General features: G+C 30.1%; 1 protein-coding gene across 8 annotated transcripts in view; it reads left to right on the forward strand.

The window, feature by feature from the left end:
* The window catches only part of LOC130898943 (phosphatase and actin regulator 3), a 40,172-nt gene that overhangs the window by 6,519 nt on the left and 12,171 nt on the right, over positions 1 to 21,482 (forward strand). For 4 of the 8 annotated variants that reach the window (XM_057808561.1, XM_057808562.1, XM_057808566.1 and 1 more), the window contains 5 exons: positions 651 to 683; positions 4,314 to 4,379; positions 14,237 to 14,398; positions 14,492 to 14,593; positions 15,410 to 15,676. In XM_057808561.1, the coding sequence (XP_057664544.1) occupies positions 651 to 683; positions 4,314 to 4,379; positions 14,237 to 14,398; positions 14,492 to 14,593; positions 15,410 to 15,676 (630 nt within the window). The remainder of the gene's footprint in view (positions 1 to 650; positions 684 to 4,313; positions 4,380 to 14,236; positions 14,399 to 14,491; positions 14,594 to 15,409; positions 15,677 to 21,482) is intronic. The other 4 variants (XM_057808563.1, XM_057808565.1, XM_057808568.1 and 1 more) reach the window with 1 other exon arrangement.

A 21,482-nucleotide genomic window follows, 5' to 3' on the forward strand; every position in this document is an offset into this window, starting at 1 on the left:
ACTTTTTATACCCACCCTTGTATAAAATGAAAAATTTTTCAACTATTTAAGTTTCAAATACGTCTGACCTTGCTAAAAGCAACCGAACAAATACCATTTTCATATTTTTAAGGGTATCCTCATAAAAAAATAATTTATAAGGGTCTGCAACGGTCAAATATCTTACAAAAAAATTAATAACCCAAAAACTATGCATTTTTTGAAAACAGTTTTTAGACCAAAGTATACTAAAATTTTATGTAGATTTCAAAAATGTATTAATATGCAGGTTGTTCCATTCAAAATAACAAAGTTACAGTCGACTTCCGGTAGAACCGGAAGTCGGCCATCTTTGAATATATGTTTTAGTTAAAAAGATCGTATCCGAAAACCCAAACGTAGAAATTTTCATGATTTTACTATAAGTAATTTACCATATACAGATAGTTTTAACTCTTCGTGGGACATCTTGTATAGATTATATAAAAAAAACATGGTTTCTAATATTTTTGGGTTAACAGTTAAAAAAGATATTTTTTAAGTTATAAAAAAAATGTCAAGATATATTAATTATTGTAATTGTTTGGTCAAAGATGTTTTCTTATTCAGATCGAACTTTTTAAGTAATCCCCGTATTTATAATAATAACAACCATCTTCGTTTTTTTTTAGGTACGTGTAGTGACGAATCATCGACAACAGACGGTGAGTTTTCTTTTCGTTAAGAAGCTTTTGTTAAGGCCGTTTGACATGATGCAAGACGTGATATTTCTTGATCATAAGCATGCGCAAGTTGAAATGATTGTTTCATGCAAGATCTTGACATTATCGGTTTTGTGCTATTTTTATTGCGTGCAAGTTGCATTTCTAGGGAGAAATCTAGTTACTTTTCGCTTAACAGATCAGCTGACTTTCGACTTTGTTATTTTCATTGTTGAATTGTGTACAAAATATCAGATAAAATTTGAGGTTAGGAATTTGTTTACTTTTACTGTTTACAGAGACTTGCATTCAATTCCTTTTCACTTTACGTATAAAATTCATATTATAATAATATATGAAATCACGAGATTGTTGATGCTTTACAGACGAGATTATTATAAAAAAAAGTTTCAATGAATCATTCGACTAAATGTGATAGAAATTGCTGCTGCGCCAAGTAGAATATTGAACAGAACCGTACTGGCCCAATAAATAGTGGTAATTCAGTCTCGAAATCAAATTCGTGAAATATATAACAAGTAAAACCACATAAAACCAGAAAATATATAATTTCTAAACCTTATCCATGATCCTTTAATATACATTGAAGATAACATAATTTTATTTATATAAAATTAGTAAATAGAATTTTTACGACATATTAATTACATATTTTTATTATTATTTATAATCACACGTTTTTTTGTAATGTCTAGTTATGAAATAAAATATTTTATTCTAATACGGGGGCCATACATAAAGTAAATAAAGTTCTGGTAGAAATAAAACTAGAAGATAAGATTTGAAAATTGATATTGGAGAAATTACGTCGATAGAATGATGGAAGATCGATGGAATAACTAAAGTTAACTTTAAAGAGACCTTCCGGTTGTCCTTCCAAGAGATGGTACGACATCTACTTCTCAAGAACCTGAATAGTAGAAGAAACAAGACCAAGTCTTGAGAAAAGAAGAAGAAGACTTAATATTATTAAAGAGTGGGGTGCTTTTTATGAATTTTTTATCCGTGTTGGGCCAGGTACTTCTCGAACCATCCTCTTAGGTCCATATACCAAAGGCACTTATGTATATTTCACCGCCTTCGTGTATTCAACATAATCTTTTATTATTAAATCTTCTACCAATCACTTTCGACTAGTAGTGTATAAAATTATAAAGCAAAAAAATGACGATAAGGATTATATATTGGATTTTTAGCTATTTTCCGACGTTCGAGGTCGTAGACTTTTTAGGGGTAGCTCGTTACCCTAAGGCATATCTGCTGATATATAACTAGTTATTTCAGGCGGAAATGGGGAAAATTCTACAAGGGTACGTCTGTTTCTAGATATTTTCAACACGTGTGGAAGTTTTTATTATGTCTTCATTTAAAAATATCTGTCTGGAATATAAATAGCTATTCGTTTCGTTGTTTAAATTTAAAACATCTGAAGTTAAATTGAAGTAGGCAACATCGCATTTAAATTATGGAAACTAAATCTTTATTACCGGTTTTTTTATCCACCCGGTATACTCGGTGAATTGCGAAATTTCCTCGTGTAATAATAATATAATAAAACTTATGGAACTTCTCCCGTATACTGAACTATCTAATACTAGTTTAATTAATCCTATTAAGCCACGCCCATCGATAAAGTAGCTTTTAACGGTCACCAATTAATGAAAAACAACGTCAGCGTTTTCTTTGGAAATTTATCATTTTACCGTCGTTTGTACTAAAATAATGATTATTTTCGAATGTGATGGTTCCAGACAAATTTCCACTTCCTTTCGGATACATAAAACGAGTTTCAAATGCTTATATTTAGAGGAAGAAAGGGAAAATGAAGTGAAAAGTATTTCCCCTCGAAAGACGAATATTTCTGTCTGGCGGTCCATCACAATGAAAATGCATATCACCATAGTTACAGGCAATGTTGTCAACACTTAACTAACTCTGATTGATGTTCGTAGAAGACGTGGAAAATCATTGATTGCATTTATAAAAAAAATTGTATACAATAAAAGAGAAATTACGTGATTAACTGTCAATAAAAAGTTTCACTTCATTATATTATACTTATAATTATAATTATTATTAAACGAATTGATTTTTTAATACCACTGAATTATTTAAAATCCGGCAACGTAGCGTACGCATTTAGTATTCTTGTGTTCATCATACACGTGCCTATTGTTTGTTGTCTCTGTCTAATGGTAATAGAAAACAAAGACGCAAAATAACGCTTCAGAGAATTCAAAATAGAATTGATGATGCTACAGAGACGGACCGCAATAAATCAATAACATTTTATATTTAAAATATATAAAGAATTTTATTTATATTGATAAAATATACTGTAATAAATTGAACAATGAATTAGATAAATATAAACATATTTTTTTTATCAATCTTGATTTTGGGGCTATTTTTGACGTTTTGATATAATTTGATATTGATTATTACATGATCTAATGTCAAAAAATAATATGTTTTAACCGTACAAGGATTTGCTATTCTTAATTGACAAATTTTTATATACGGAAATAAGCAGCTGTCAATTCAAACTATCGATACGAACTCGTCCACTGATGTATGTATGTGTGTGTGTGTGTGGGAGTAGGGATGACAATAGACTAAGTCTAGTGGCAACAGACTTTTTTATATTCTCTCATCCACTGATAAATATTTAAGCCGGTCCTGTTCTAATATGTGAATCGAATTTTAAGTTTGGTGAATGCGCCGGATAATTTTTTTCTCTGTTTATGTATATTTTTGTTATCTGTTTACATTATGTTTATACAGGGACAAGTTCTAGTAAGGTCTTTTTGTTGTTTGTATCAAGAATCCGAATTATCTAGAAAATTTTTGTATATATATACATATATATATATATATATATATATATATATATATATATATATATATATAAGCCATAAATATTTATAAAACGTGGATCTTCTTTTGTAGTTTTTTGAATGCTATAAAAAATACAATTTCAGGCTGGAACGTTCTTTAGCGATTAAAAAATATATATATATATATGTGTGTGTGTACTGAAAATTAAATTTCTATTTGGTTTTAGTCCGTCCCTTGCGTATATTTCCCTCGGTCGTGATCGGCCTCCGTGAGCTTGCCGCCCGACCTCTTGTCTCTCTCGTTTGGAATGCACCGTTTACCCATTTCATACAACCACATTTTGCATTTGACATTAGTTCGAAATCTCTTTTCGTTTGAAGAGTAACCGGAGGTTTCACACAAAAACATGATATATTTAAAAAAAACAAAACAAAAATGTGAATAAACGTTCATTTAATTTCTAGTGATATTTAATTTTACGGTGATGCCGTTTTGGACTAGTGACCGTTCATTATTTATTTTTACTACAGGTGTTGTTCACATTTTGATTTAAAATGGTGGATATGTTTACCTGTTGGGAAATTCTAGTTTAACGTATACGATATTTTATGTGATCTAGTGTTTAATTATTGAATATGCACGAAAAAAATGGCAATAATAATCCTCCGAAACAAAAAACGGTCGCGATCGTCGCACCGACTAGGTCTAATAGTTTGGATTATTTAAATTTCGAAGAAAAACGTAAATTGATCGCTTCTTCTTTATCTTTATCAGATTTTTTGACAGTTGGAAATACCGATACCAAAGATTTTAAAGATGGAGTTACTACGGTTATTGTCGGTAAGTACGATAATTTTTAATAAACATAACCTCAATTTGTTAGTGTCATTGACTTATTAGGAATACTCAATAAACGATTTGTTTACAAACATATTCGTGTTTTTTATATTTTATTATAAAATTATTAAACATTATATGAAAAGATATTTTGGTTTTTACAAATAATTACACGCATATTTTCAACGATTCAATTGTAGTAAAAGATTTCTGTAATTAAAGAAGAACATTTTAGTTTTTATACAGGGTAGGCGGAAGTTTTTATTTAATTTAGTTTCTTTTTTAACTTTTTCACGTTTTTATTAAAAATTCAGTTAAGGTTTTTTTTGTATTAAAATCTTGTATGTTATAATAATCACATTTAAATATTTGTTGTAAATGAACACAACTTATCATCTATTGTCTTTTTATTATCTTCATTCTTTGTACATGTTAAAAATTGTTATTGTAGGTCGATACAAGATAATTTCTATCAATAATTTTTCATAGTTAGTCATAGATATGGATTTATTTGTTTGTTTCGTACAATATTCCTCGATGTTTCTAATTTTAGAATACAGACGATCTTGTAATTTATTAATAGCGAACCCCGCAGTATAGAAGCGAATTTCCTATGTTACTTTTAATTGTACGTATCGTTTATAGAAATCTTTCGTTTGTTTTCAATGACCGGAAACGTTGCAAAAATCCCACGGCTATATTATACCAGAGATTGTTTTTTATTCTTTTCATTAGATGAATTAATTCCATGATTGAACGGGTGGGTAGCGGAAACGTTGAGAAAACAATAACGGGAAAATTACGATAATATTTACGAGAAAAACATTTTTATTCCGATGGATTTCCTTGAAAAATTTCAAATACAGAGAATTTTCATTATACATTAAAAAAATTATTTTTCTACTGTATCTTCTACAGAAATGTGAAACATTTTTCTTTTATTTCCATATCAAAAAGGAACTCGAGGCCATTGCTGAGCTTGTACAGTATTTTTTTCATAAATTAACAACACGAAAAAATTGTTTTGAATCCATTGTTTTGAAAATAACAAAAGAAACTGTCAATTTTTTCTATCTAATCAAAATTTTACACATAGTTTTTACAAGTTGGTACTTTGTATGGATTTGACATTGACAGTGCCATCTGTGAGACAGTTCTAAGACTTATTGAGTGATGTAATGTATAACTCGCTTTGTATGATCAAGAAAAAGTTGTCATATTATTTCTATGATAGAATCGACATTCCTTTTCGGATTTTCTTGTATTGCAACGTTGCAATTCCACTGCTGTAGTTACTGTGAATTTAAAAAAAAAATACTCAATGTTTAATCCTGTATATTTCTTACAAATATTAAACTGAAGGAATCTAATGTAAAAATTAAGTTGGAGATTGATTTTTTGGATTGATTCATGTCAAAAATAAATCAATATCTCAAATGGTTTCGGAAATATACAATTTTTTTATACAAACGTGTCAATTTTTTTTTTAAATTAAAAGTATGAAAAAAACTATGAAAAACTATGTATTTTTTTCCAAAAATCTCAAAAATTATGATAACTTTCGGATAAAACGTATAGTTTTCCGGATAATCTAATTTTCATTAATTTTTCCCAATTTTTTGCCTTTAAGAATTTTTTTGAACCCCTCGTTTAAAAAAACTCCTTTTTAGAGAAATTTAACGAAAAAAAATATGACAGGTTTAAATGTCAAATTCTTATCAGTCTCTAAAAATTATAAAAATATAAAAAAGTTATTTATATGTAATAAGTATGTAAAGTAGCCTTTTCTCGACGAATTCGATAATCAAATGAGTCGAAGAAACGCCTTTACACACGAATTGCATAAAATATTTTTCGTACTGGCGAAAATTTATCAAAATACCGAAAATTAATGATAATTTTTTTCACGCACATCTCTTGTATATATAAATGTCACTTAGAAATAATTTTTACTGCATAAGTAGAAAAAAAAAATTGGAATGAGCGTGGTTTGAGCCCCGTATTCTAACCACTACACTACAGAGACCTTAATAATACGTTTTTCCCCGAGTTTTACGCACTCGAAAGTGTGTTTTTTACGCACAGTAATAAAAAAACTGATTAAATCAGAATATACCTAAAATCAAGTCGATTCAGAAACATTAAAATATTCAGTTTAGTTTCGACGGTTGATTTACCATCGTTCGAGTAAAACAGAGTTAATTATTTTTTGTATGTGTTTTATGGTTTGTCCGTACGAGATTTATTATTTTTTCTAATGGAATTTCCCCATAATCAATTCCTAATATAATTAATGACTCACGTTTTTGGTTCGTAATCTTTTGTTGTTGTGTAATTTTTGTCGCCGCCTTCGTTATTGTTTTCGGTGGGAGTATGAATAAAATAAAATTCGTGTCGATGATCCCGTAAATTCTAAGAAAGTTTTGTTCATAATTTTAATACTTTTTTTATCAAACCAAACCGAAAGATATAATGTTTCTGATATATTGTACAAGGATTGTATGAAAAGTTTACGATCACAATTTTTGAACCATTTTGGACTATCCTTTGAAGTTTTTTCGTGAAAAAGGGAAAAAAACAGTATTTTTGAAAGACAGAACCCCTATGAAAATGAAAGTAAAGGGTCTCTGCATCTTTCTGAATTTAAACGTGGCTGATTTATGAAACGCCTTGTTTAGAGATCATATATATCGACTAACTAACTAATAAAACCCCAAAAAAAAAACAAAAGGCTTTCAGATTAAGACAAAACACCTTACAAAACGTAAGTAATCCATCAGTTTCTGTCATCTCTTCTCAAATTCGATGTTACCTCCATTTTGTTTTCGGCGTGCCTTATCCCAACCAATATGAAAGCTGAACTAGTTTCTAATCTGGGTGAGGCTGCTTCTAATCTAACCTAATGAGATGATGACTCCAGAATCTGATCTCAAATAAGGTAGATTTAGCCCCATCGGATTATTTTCAGTTCCCACACTTGGTGGTCAAAGATTTTCCAACAATGAAGGGCGATGTCTGCAGTTAATGATTCTTAATCTAGAAAGGGTATCGAACTTCTTATACATCGCTTGGAAAAGTGTATGGAGCTTCTGATACCTCTAGAACTATCCTCCTAGTACAGTCTAATCATTGTTTATTATTTAATTAGTATCACACTCGTATTTTTATATATTATTTAATGGAATCTTCAATTTAACCTCTACTGAGGATTTTCCATTTACAATTTTGAAAAAAATTACACCACAAGACATAAATAACGAAACAGCTGGCAAAACAGTAGGCTTTTTATAGTGAATCGATCGCAATGACCACCAAGGAATGTTTATCAACCAATAAAGCTATGAAGAACTTTTTTGTGCAAATCACCAAGACATTGTGAAATTTCCATGGCAAAAATACACGAAATCGTCTAAAAATTGTTCTTTCATCCGCACTATCGTCAGGATTTAATCTCAAGTGACGGTTTCTCATTTCCAAACTCAAAGAAATGACAAATCGTTCTCTCATCCACAATATTCGAAGGATTTAACCTCGAGTGATGATTTTTCTTTTCCAAACTCAAGCTGTTGAGTTTAAGAAGATCTTCGGAATCGATTCTAATATGTAGTAACAACAACTGATGTGAAGGATCTGATATTGTGGACTTGAATTTTATATAAATCACAGGACATGATATCTTCATAAAATAATTTACGAGATTAGTCATTAGTCAAAGTAGGAATGGCGGGAGCTGCTTGTAATATCACTGTATTAGAAAGACGTTGTTTGGTATTTGTTTGGCAGCCATTGATAGTGACCTCAACCCAACCAATATAAAAGCTAAAATAGTTTCCACTCTGGGCGAGACATTGCGGTACAGGACCAGCATCGCAGTTGTCGACCAAATGAAGTGAAGAATCCGAAAATGTTGAAGAAAATCCACAAAAAGTAACTGGATGTCACAATGGAACAAAAATAGAGTCGCGAAGATGTTTCCATCGAATGTTTGTCAATGTTTCACACCCGAGGGTCCATCACTTCATCCCCAAACCAAAAGACCAATTAAAACAATGAGCTGAAAAGGGAGAAAGAAAACGAAGATTGTTCTGTTAATTGCAATGGCCAAAATTAATGAATTAAAGTTTGAACTGCTACCTCATGCGCCCTAGTCACCAGATTTAGCCCCCTCGGATTTAACTTGAAAAAATAGTGTTTTGATGTTTTCTTTGTTGTACCAAGTACATCTGTAGTTGTTAGCTCTTCTGTTATTGGTAGATTAGGTTTTAAAACTTTTTAATTGGTTATTAATAAATCGAAGAGCTATTACTATTATTTTATAGACGCTCTGTATAAACAATTAAATTCTAATAGTAACCAGATATTAACGCAAATATTAATAAGATTTATTACCAGAATCGAGATATAAATAGATATAAATGCAGTAAATAATCAAGTTAAATTGAATTTACGACCATGACCAATTATGAATACGATCCCCATCATGTTTTATTGAACGTTTCCTATTTCAATGTCATTCATAATACAAAAGATTCTTTTCCAAATTGTCATTACTAGTTTCAATAGTGAAGATTTAAAAAATTGTTAAAACCGTTTGGATCTTGACAGTACAGAACGAAGGACATTTTTTGGGGTTTAATCTAAACAATCGTACCCAAGCTAACGATGCCTGTAAAACGAAATGCCGAGCTCCTCGTCTCCCGAGAGCTCTGTGTAAACAACTAACCCCAAAGTATCGATATCGAAACTTTCACCGGTGCTTTTGACAAGGCTCGCAACATCAGTAGTGCCAAGAAATAAGAAGAAAGGAGTACCAACAGTAACGAGACTGTTTCGATTTATAAAGGATCTTAAAGTTAGCTTTCAAATCTTCCTCCTCCATGCAGAGTTTCCAGTTCAATAAACAACGAGTTGATTTCGAAAGATATGAAACAGCACCCGCGTTTCAATTTGCTTTCAAATAAATTCGTGAATATTATGTTTTGAGATCGAAGTTTGATATATTATTAACCTTGACTTTGTTTCTTTCGAATGGACGTATCAAAAATGTGTAAAATTTGCTATTTCGTAACTAACAAATTGTTCTGTTTGTACAATCACCCAGTACACCCACGCCTCCTCTTAATGACGCCAAGGTGAATTCGGTGAAAACATAAACAACATTGTACTTACAATGACCGGATATTTCGTCCTTGATCTATATACGACGAAATTATCAAAAAATAAAACATAGTTTTCCAAAAAACTGCATGAAAAAAAACTATTTTTTATTGTAGCTCGATAACTTCATCAAATCGTAGAATTATATTTTTATTACAAATAATCCTGAAGACGTCCCAGTCTAGAATGCCCTCTCGGAAATAAACTGAATATCATACTAAAAAAATTAATATTTTTCATTGTAGCTTTCAACCTTCATTAAATTATATTTTTTACGAATTATCATGGAGACGTCCCTGTCTAGATTGCCCTCACACAATTATTCAATTCAAAAAATGACAGTAAAAAAACGGTAGTCGGTCATATCTTAGGAAAGGTTTATATTAGATATACAGAGATGGCGCAACTAGTAATAAATCCATATGATTTTCAATTATCGCCAACCTTCAAAAGTCACATCAATAAATTTGAAAGCTGTCATATTATTAGTTTAAAAGTTTAATTAATTTGAGAAGTAACACACAAATGACGCAACTAGTAATAAATCCATATGATTTTCAGTTAGCTATAACCCTCAAAAGACACGTAAATAAATTTGACAGCTGTCATATTATTAATATATGAGTTTAAGCAGTCAAAAGTATATGAGATGGACAATTTCGAATCTCCCTCGTAAAACAACTTATTAAATATCTGTATATTTATAATATATTCACGTTGCCGATGCATCGAGTATTTAAAAAGGTGGCAAACATTTTTTTCGTGTGTTTGTTGCGCAAGCAAACAAATCCAACGTCCTCGATGACGTCACGCATTCCACGGTCGGGCGGTACATATACACCAGAAGCTGGTTTTGATGACCTCCGTTGCCGAGTCGGAGTTTATGATCATCATAGGTAGAATTTAATGCAAAGACCATTATACTTAATCAACTTTTCGTTTAGAAAAAGTAATAATTCATAAACTAAGCGTACAAAATGTATCTTTAACACGTTAACTACCGCGTGGATCATAACTTATCGGTTAAAGTAGCCCCCTAGTGTACGAGAATGACCCTTGAAGTACCTGGCGCAATAAAAAAACTCAAATTTATACAAGAAACCTTTTTGTGTCCGGGTTTCTGGTTGGTACACTATGTATATTAACCATTTGAATAGAAAATGAGATTTTCTACATCGATAGATAAAAATACCCATCGCGTGCCTCAACAATTTAAAAACATAAACGTAAATTTATGTCAGCAGATGATACGACAATTTATATTACGAAATAATTATTGTATTTGTTTAAAACAAATTTTATCGAGATAATTTTTAAATATAACGAAAAAAATTATCAACAAATTACGTTTTAAACGTAAAAATATTAAAATGATTAGTTTTAGGTTTAGTTTCCCTGTTTGGTAGGAAACTTTTCTGAAAATATAATTAATATAAAATAATATTCGTTGTCTCTCTCGTTCGAGAGACTATACTGCGCATGCTTGAGAATGCGCAGAACCGAGCTGAAACCGGAGGATAGAGAAAGCGTTATCATTCTGTAATAAACTTATGTAGTAGTACTTAACCGCGTTCGGTCCTTACACAATGTACGATTAGAAAATTGATTAGTCCAAAATAACAAGCAAAGTTCTATGTAAAGGTGAAACATTAGATGAAATAAATTGAAACACATAATCCCTCTTAATTTTCAATAGATAAATACCGATCTTAAAAATATTCTGGAGTGGGCTGGGAGCAATCTGATTGAGTTTAATGCAGCAAATTCTTTGGTTGGGTGTCCAGGTTGGAATCAATATGTCCTGGTATAGTCACGGGAATTTTCCATTTTTTTGTGCTTGGTTTTTTCAAAAAAATCTACAAGCACTTGATTTAAAATTTTTCACGTATAGTTAATATAGCTGACCAATTTTGTTCGTAGTTTTTTTATAAATTCATCAAACAACGCGAGATCCTTGTAATTAAATGCATGATGTGCAGCTTAACCTTGTACCTCGACTTTGAAATAACCGTAAAAAAACTACAATTTTTTTTTATCAACTATATACGTCATAATCAATTCTTATGACTTATATCCATAATTTAAAGTCACGCCGATCCTGCCTATTTACACTTATAGAGAAGTTATCAACGACATACGTACTTCACAATTTTAGTTATTTAGTTTTGTTATTGTTATAATAATTCTCCATTTCTTCATTACCCTCTTCATAAATAATTAACATTTGAATAAATTTATATACTGATAATGAATGTTTAGTTTCTGAATATCGTTATCCATATATAATAACTATGATTTAATTGAAAGTTGGCAACATTGATGTGTATTCTTCGAATATTTTTTAATAGACCCACTATTCAATTCTTTCCACGAAAAAAAAAATCAAGGAATGCAACGAAACGCAACTAAGATATATTCGTCAAACAGTTAATCACTTAGAGCCAAAATAAAAAAATAATCGCCGTTTCTATTTTCATTTGTTTCTAGTGACACATTGTGAAACGACAAGCGAATGATGTCGGTCGATTTACTATTCCACCTACGATTAATATCATCGTGTACTTGGGGTCGAATGTTAAGGAATTAATTATAACAACCTACGGCTGTAAATGAACGAAGCTTGTATTTTGAAATAATTTTTTACTCTTTAAACTATCATCTGAAATTTTTCATCTAAATAATTAAAAGAATACTTCTTTGTAAATCTGACTAATTTATCAGGTAAAAACGTATTAAAGCGCATGCGTTTATCGGGAATTTCATCTACGGATTCAAGTGACGTCGTCAAGGCAACACTCCACTTATTCTTCCTCATGGGATACATACACTATTACAGTGTTGTTAGAATGTGATGATTTTCTCAAATAAGTATAAAGTAAAATTTGTATATCATAGAATTGAAGGTTTTTATTTATATTTTTCAAGTTATAATTGTGTAAAAAAAGTTTTTATTAAAATTTAACAATTATTTCAATAAAACGAAATGTAAAACTAACTTTAAACATTTACAAGTTTTTTTCTTTTCAAAAATTTGAAACTAGGTACATCGATGTCAATTAAGGGTGTATTACACGATATGGAAATTGTGACAATTTTATGAGAAAAAAATATTCTTAACACATGCAAAATAAAAAGCTCGATGTTAATTAAAGGCTGACTACACGGTACGGTGGTTTTGACGTTACATGATTTTTATTAAGTTCAAGAACTGCAAACTGAATACTAAAAATGAATTAACCAACTCAAAGTAAATATATGGATGTCTATTAAGGGTTTATTACACGTTGCAGTAATTTCCGATTGTGCAATGGATTTATGAAAAAATTTTTTTGTTTATGGTGTATTATATGGTAATTGCCTATTCCCAATTTATAAAAAAAGTTTTTTTCCTTTCCAACAATTGAAATATATTTGAGTAAAACAAATTTTAATTATTATTTCAATAAAACGAAATAGATCGTTAAAATCTTATTATTTTGAAGATAAAGTTGAAGGAAGATTGTAGAAAAAGTTCGGCAACACTGTGTAACAGAATCGAGTTTCCGATCTCGTTGGCGCTATCTGGATAGAAAACTTCTCCACCAACGGTCGTTTAAAATCGAATTTCATTAACACTTCCAGATTTAATCAGAAATATATAAATTTGTGGAAATAATAGAATTTTTTTTAAATAAACACTAGAAATCATTAACTAGTATAATTTACATATCTGGATCCAATAAACATGATTCTAATATGACGTATTGACATCAATATTCTGGTTGTACAATTTTTCTGCAAATACTCGAGGCTGGAGACGAAAATGTAAAGGATTTAAATCGGGAGATAAAGTTGGCAACTATTTTCTCAATTTTTTGATGATGGAATGTGTCAGATCGATACATCAAGATGATTTAGTTCGTTGTTTTTAAGACACCGTGTATATACACTTATATTAAATAAAGCTATAGAAAATGTTTTGCTAATTGTTTATTTTCCCCGTAAGAATTAAATTTTATAATTTCTGCGAGTATATTAACAATTTAATGATTTATAAATACTTATATGGAATCTCGTAAATATTTAATGACGATTCTATACAAGCTCTAATTCCTTTTTCTACTAAATAATAATTAAAATAAACTATTCATTATCGTGGTAAAAAGTTAAACATAATAACATAGATGTTTTAAAATAATGGAACCTACAAACTTTCACAATCGCTACAACCACTGACTATGACTTAACAGTCCTATCTTACGACTTGTTGAACATGGCGGAAGATAATAGAATCGATTTAGACAAAGAGAAGCTCAACTTTTGAAGGTCATACAAAGTTAATTGTTATTCAAAATGGCGTAGATACCATGCGACCCCACATTGCTTCGCCATATTTTAGAGCTCTATTATAACCGGACAGGACCGGCTTCACGGTCCACGACTTGGACGAAGTCGTAAACATACTTTATAAAGGCGCGATTCCACATTGCCCAGATTTAGATCCGATAGAACATGTTTGGAATGAAATGCGACGATCTTAATTATTTTTGCATCAACTAGAACAATAAACAGACGTGAATAACCTAAAAAAATAACAAAGAATTATGTAAATTACTTTTTGTTCGAGAGTGTATTTTAAATAATTTGTTTCCTTGGAAAACTCATTTTTTTATTTATTCACACTGTATGATGAAAAAGTGATGATTCTAGAATTTTTATTATAGCTAAAAAACATAATGGAACCGCCTTTAGGACCAACAGTCTCGGTAGTGGTACGCGTAGTCCACCAGTGGAAAGAAAAAGCAAATTTTCAATAGGTAAATTACTGAGGCCGTGGAAATGGAAACGGAAACGGAAATCAGACAAGATGGAAGCCGTTTCCAGAAGTAAGTTTCGCGTTTTGATAATAAAGTATCAATTTTTTATAGAAAATTTTTTTTTTTCATATATAAAACATTGTTTTTTTTCCGTTATTTCAGCTTTAGAAAGAAAAATATCAGTCCGAGCCAATAGAGACGATTTAGTAATGAAAGGTATTCTTTTACCAGAAAGCCCGATGACTCCCCCAAAATCCGACCTAGGTTCGTAATTTTTGACTAACATAGGTTGTTAAACATCATTAACCTCTATATCGAATACGAAACGCCATCTATCGTTCAAGATATAAAATTTTACGCTCGTCGGTATGAACAGTCACTGTACATTTTATTATAAAGTTCGTTCCAATGTTCGCCGATAGATGCTACCATTAAGTTGATTTAACATCAAAATTGAAATATCGATGTCTATTAACCGGTATATCACACAGTACGGAAATAATGCCGTTATATAATTCACGTTAAGTTTATCAAACTAAAAATTTATTAATATGAAAAAAATATTCTTATTAGATGAATGAAAAAATAATTTTTTCTTTTCAAAAATTTGAAACTAGATACATCGATATCAGTTAAGGGTGTATTACACGATATGGAACTAGCCGCGTCACGATTTACGACAAATTAAAAAAAATATATTTTTAACGCATGTAAAATGAAAGCATTGATTTTAATTAAGAGCCTACTACACGATACGGCAATTGATGTTTCTAATTTATGGAAAAAAATTTTTTCTTAATTTAAACGACATCTATTAAGGGATTTTTACACGGTACGCTGATTTCCGCGTTCATTTAATAAAAAAATTTTTTTCAACAACTTTAAAATAGAAAAATCGACGTCTATTAAAAGCGCATTACACGATACGGTAATCACCTCTTCTAAATTCACTCACGATAAGTTTATATAGAAATCTTCGATACGTATTAAGGACCTATCACACGATACGGTAATTACCGCTTCGCGAGAATTTTACATAATTTAAAAAGAAATTAGGTTGTCAATTTGATCGTATTTCAGAAGAACCTCCATTCCCTCCGAGCGCCGCCCAACAAGTACCGAGCGGCGACGGCGGTAATATATCTACAGGCAACGGCTGCGGTAATTTAACCCCGCAATCGAATCAAATCGGTACCGGCACGTTACCCCAACCGCCCCCTTATCCCGTAGTACCGCCATCAATAGCTCAAATGATGCCCATCAATTACAACCTCCTCCAGCAACAGCTACTGCAGAATCCTCAATTTGCACAGGCCAGCGCCAACGCCAATAGTATTAGTAATACAGGTAAGTTGTCCCCCTTAAAACTATCTAATATCAAGTTTCGTTTATGTTAATGTTGTTTTTCAAATTTTTTTTGATATTTATTTAGAATTGACTCTCCAAAAATTTTTTCTTCGCGTGGAAACTATTTTATTAGGTAGAGGACATATGTTTAATGAGGTTTTATAAAAAAACAAAACGATTTTTAAGTTAGGTTCGGTCGCTCCCAAAAAAAAATTCCCATCTTGTCATTTTATTAATGATATTTAAGCTACTCCTATACCTGAAAATCGTTTTTTTATCAAACCTCATAAAACATGTCTCCCCTACCTTTTAATGACCTAAATGTACGTAATTCTATCAAAATAAAATATTATTAAACATATCTGAAAAATAATTAAATGTGGCAACATAGTAAACCCATATAATTATATCGAGCGTTATAACCTAAAAATTATATATATAATTAATAAGTATTAGAAATTATATGAAATAAAAAAAATATTATATTTCATTTATTAATTTTCAAATAATTAAACTTCTATTTTTGTATAAAAAAGATTTAAAAAAACTACTGTAGAATATATATTTACATATAAATAAGAAAGTTTCTGTTGGCGCCTTTAATGCGCTCGTAAACTTTCTCTTCCCACCGCTTGAGGTCGCTCTACGCCAACTTCGGATGTCTCGTGATTTCAACTCCCGCAGTCTCGTTTCTGCTGCCCTCGCGAGATTTCCCACAAAATTGGCGCGTCGACTCGCCGTCATCAGCCACCGGTCGATTCGATCCTGCAAGAGACCAACGATATTATCATCTGTCGTTAACCTAAACAAACGTCGTTTATTTTTGTTCATTTTCTATTTCGTATAAACGTGAAAATGTTGAAAATGTTGGTGAGTCGCTTAAAGATGTTGTAGTGGTTCGTTATCAGGGCCCTCTCGATGGGGGCGAGGTGTACAAGGGCCCCACGTTGACAAGAGACGGGGTAGCCCCGTCTGGGATCCATGATGGGCTACATCATGGGGTGTACGTGCTTTAAAGGTACATCATATTTTATTTTTCGAATTTTTTTTCAAAGTATAAATAATTTGGCGCTAATTATAGTTGTAAAATGACTAAGTAGAATGTTTCGGTAGTTCTAAATACTTTCTAGTGTTTTCGAAGTTTTTTGGAAATGTTATTTGGACAAATTTAGTTAAAAAAAAACAACAGACTGGCCCGGAGGCGTCTGACATCAACATTTATATAGTTGTATTGCATTTTAATCGTAAATAGAAACAAATTCTATTTGTTCTATTACTGAATTGAAAATTTTCAACTATCGTTGTTTTGTAACGTTGATATAATTGTTAATGCAACTTTCCAGAGCGTTTTAGATGTTATATACCCGGTTCCTGTTGATTAAGTCTAACGAACGTCTTCACAGTTATAACTAAATATCTCCTAAAATATTAACTTATTTTTTTGGTTGTTATAAAGCAAAATATCTCGTCTGGTGTCAAATTGACTAACCTAACCTATTTTCTTGCCGACATATTTTTTAGCCAAAAAAATAGGTTTACGAAAAAAATGTATAACAACTTTTTTGTAGATTTTCTTATCTTTTTATTTTTTGTTTAAAAATTTTTTTTCTAAAATTAATATTTTCGGAAATATTTAATGAACATTTCATTTTTTTTACGTTGAAGTTATTTAAATTATTACTGTGACGTTCCAGAGCATTTTAGATGCTTTTTTTAGAACATTTTTTTAGTAAACCTATTTTTTTGGCTGTTATGACGCAAAGAATGACTAACCTATCCTAACCTATGCTCTTATCGAGATATCTCCGAAAATATTGATTTCAGAAAAAAATGTTTTAAACAAAAAAAGAAATTCATAAAAAGCTCTAAAAAGATGACCGAGGTTTCCATGGACCTCTAGGGACTTGGATCACGTCACCCTTGTTTAACTTCCCATCGAGATAATCAAAAGTCTTTATGCCCTTCCAAAGCCACAATTATTCAAATTGTTGTAAAAATTTAAGAAATTTGTTACAATCTCATTAAATAATTATAACTTGATGATATTTTCGGATTAAGATATGGCAACAATGCGATCTTGCATCACCAAATTAATCGCGGCATTCTAACTCACCCTGTATATGAGTCATCAGTTATAAAAAAAATTTTTATGTGATAAAAAAGCAATTGATACAAGACACTCCTTTAATTATGTTTTTTTTTTGTTTATTCACTTTCGAAAGTAATAAATTTTTTTCTAATTATATTAATATCGCCATATTGCCAACGAAAGTATAATTGATAAACATACGCGGGCGATCAGATTGTCCAACGCGATCTGATTAAACACCTGATCGCTTTCTATAAATTTTATTGTTTTTTAATTTTAATTACTTATACGACCGCGATTTGTGACCTTAATGATGACATTCCCGAACGTAGCAAACCCAGAAAACGAACTTCCCTTTCCTCTACTTCATTTCCGGTTAAGTAATTAACATTCCGAACCGTTAGTTACAAATTGGTATTCAACGATAACGTAGTACTTATTAAAAAATAATCGTTTTAAGAATTGTGTATATGAAAACAAACAATGAATTATCTAAATTAATATAACAAATTCATTTCTTTTTAACATTCTAATTACGTATTGTCTTCTCAAACATCTCTCGATCGATCGGAAGAAAAGATTCCTACTTTATCAACGTGCAATTCAAAATCGTAGTAAAACATTTTATAATTTGTGTTATCCGTAAATTGATTTAAATACGTTATGAAAATTAAAATTAATGAAAATAACATTTTTTTATTTTATATAAACGGAAAAAATGAATACAAACATTTGTTTTAATGTCAATAACTCAACCACTTAATTAATCTAGCAACCCGCGAAACACTTGAGAAGTGTTATTATAACATAGAGTTTAAAAACCAGGACCGTCTTCGTTAATCTTTCATCAAGGAATTACGTGAAAATTATAATATTTAATTTTCATATTGGATAATTATATACAAAAACGAATATTATTATTCATTATATCGTTTGCTATGGTGCCAAATGTATCTATTATTTCTAGGTACTTTATCACAGTGCAAACTAAAAATTAAATCGCAGAAACTGTTTTGGCATTTCGTTGTCTCTACAATTATCCGTAAATCGTTCGTGCAACTACCTATTGTATTATAATAACATTAAAAATAGATTTTAAAGGTAATTAGTTTTGTTAGTGTACGAAATAACAACAAAATTTGATAACGGGCCAAATTTCATCTGCAAAGTGCATTGTCGATATCAGATCTATAATTAAATATCGACTCTAAATCAAACCGAATATATTACGTGATTATATTTATAAAAAAAATTCAAATGCATTAAAAATTGATAGTTAACATCGTTCTAAAATTCGAAAATATAAAATTTTCAATAATTTGAACCAAAATTTTAAATCTCTTCATAATAAAAGTACTTTTTTGATAACTCTTACGTTCAATTATTGCAAAAACTCAACAATTATTTTAACGTAATTTTTTTAAAACGAAACACTTTTTCTATTCCACTCAAAATTCATAATACGTTTTCTATAAAATTAAATCTAGGCTAAACCAACACTGCGGTTATAACAAACAACGAAAGAGGCAGAGAGAGAGAGTAGCAATTGCACTACTAAGCTACGTATCGATCCCCTCCCTGTACGTGTAAGGAAAGAGAAAGACAATCAAGAAATGCGTGCCTAGCTATTTAACAATCGTGGACCGTGTCCGCCATTTTATTCTCTCTGTCAAGGAAAGCCAGGGCTAACTAGATTTATGTGAACCTCCCGCGGAGTTTCGTATTACTAGGTGTAACCCGATGAAAGATGTTCATAATGTACAATATGAAAAATTATGTATATATATATATATATATATATATATATATATATATATATATATATATATATATATATATATATATATATATATATATATATATATATAATAAATACAACAACAATTGAAGAAGCACTATTTTTAAAATATTATTTCGAAAATATACTGAATATTTGACGTGTAGTTATTTCTTGATACATCATTCTGTCATTTCTTCTTTTTTATTAAATCAATGCGGCTTCAATAATGTTAGTGTAACAAAAAAAAATGGAAATTTAAAGATTCGACGTGCGTTCAAACGTAACTTTGTTAGTAAATAGACAGGATTATTTGAAATGAATGCGTCCAATCAAACGGCGAGTTTGACGTCACGAGAATTGGCTGCACCAAAAGCATCTCTATGTGTAACGATCCTGGGCGTTACAGGCGATGTTGCCACTACTCTAGTTTTCTAGAAATATGGAAGTATGAGGATGTGAATTATTCAGATCTCAAATCAGGAATATTATAACGAAAAGAATTGTATGATTAGGAGGAATTTGAAAAAAAAACACAAATATATTGTTTTAAGAAAATATAAAATAAATAAAATAATGTTTAGAAATATTACAACGGAGGTTTTTGTAGTTTTACTACAGTGGTGATTAAAATGTTTTTATATGTTTTTGTATTTTATTCGGAAATATGGCAACGTTATATTTTCTCACCAGCTCGCTTACACGAACTTTTCTAGCTTCCAGTCAGTGGAAATAGAGTTCGCGACGTGACCTGTTGGGCGTCGCGACGATCGCGTCGTATTTGTAAATAGTAAATAAATAAAACAATAAAAAATTAGCGGATTTTAGCGAGATTATTTAATAGAACGAATCCGCATGCTATTATTAAGTTTGTAACATATCGAGTTTAATTTATCGTTTTTATACAAGGTGTGAATATTTTCGGGTTAAATAAGGGTGAGAATAAAGTGACCTTGAGTTTTGTTGAAATACCTTGTGTTATGTAATCACTTGAATCAACTTAATTACGTGCTTTTTTTCGATTTATGGAAGGTAGTAAATATTTTGATAATGATGATTAATTTTTTAGTAGAAAAGTATGGAAAAAAAACATTTTGGAATTTGGATAAATGATTTGAATTTTTTAAAATGAATCATTCGTATAAATTCAAAAATATAATTCGAAAAAATTGAACCCACAAAATTTTCTGAAAATTATGAGAAATTCCCTCTCCAAAATTTGTCAAATGCTAGTAAAAAATTGAAAAATCTCAGAAATTGTCGCAAATTCTGATAAATTTAGAAAGTGTGTCTAAAAAACTGGAATATTTTCAAATATTACTTTGAGATTTGAAAATATACGAAAATCCGTGAATGGAATTTCGAAAATTTTTCAAAATTATGTAAAAATATCCTAAATTCTGAACTATCCGGGAATAATTTTCCTAAAATTGAAAAATTAGTGACAATTCGTTAAAATTGACAATTCAAAAATTTTGAAAATTTTTTCTGAAATTTCAAATAAAAATACGAACAAATTGAGAATTTCAAAGATATGAAAAATTGTCTTTAATATTGTTTAAGTTTTGAATAATTCGCGAAAAATTGGAAGAATTCAAAAAATTTGAGATCTGGAAAATCGAAAAACCAAAAAAATTGTCGAAAATGCTGATAAATTCAGAAATAATTTTACGGAAACTGGAATATTTTCAAAATTTCTTGCAAGATTGGAAAATTGTGAAGAAAATTCAATAATTTAGAAATTTTCTGATAGAAAGTTTGAAAATATTTAAAATATATGAGAAATTTTGTGAAAATTACAGATTGATACGGAAATTTTGAATAATTCGCGAAAAATTTAAAGAATTAAAAAAATTTGAGATCGGGGAAATCGAAAACGAAAATTGATAAATTCAGAAATAATTTTATGGAAACTGGAATATTTTCAAAATTTCTTGCAA

The sequence above is a fragment of the Diorhabda carinulata genome, chromosome 10, assembly GCF_026250575.1.
Source record: "Diorhabda carinulata isolate Delta chromosome 10, icDioCari1.1, whole genome shotgun sequence".
Taxonomy (NCBI): domain Eukaryota; kingdom Metazoa; phylum Arthropoda; class Insecta; order Coleoptera; family Chrysomelidae; genus Diorhabda; species Diorhabda carinulata.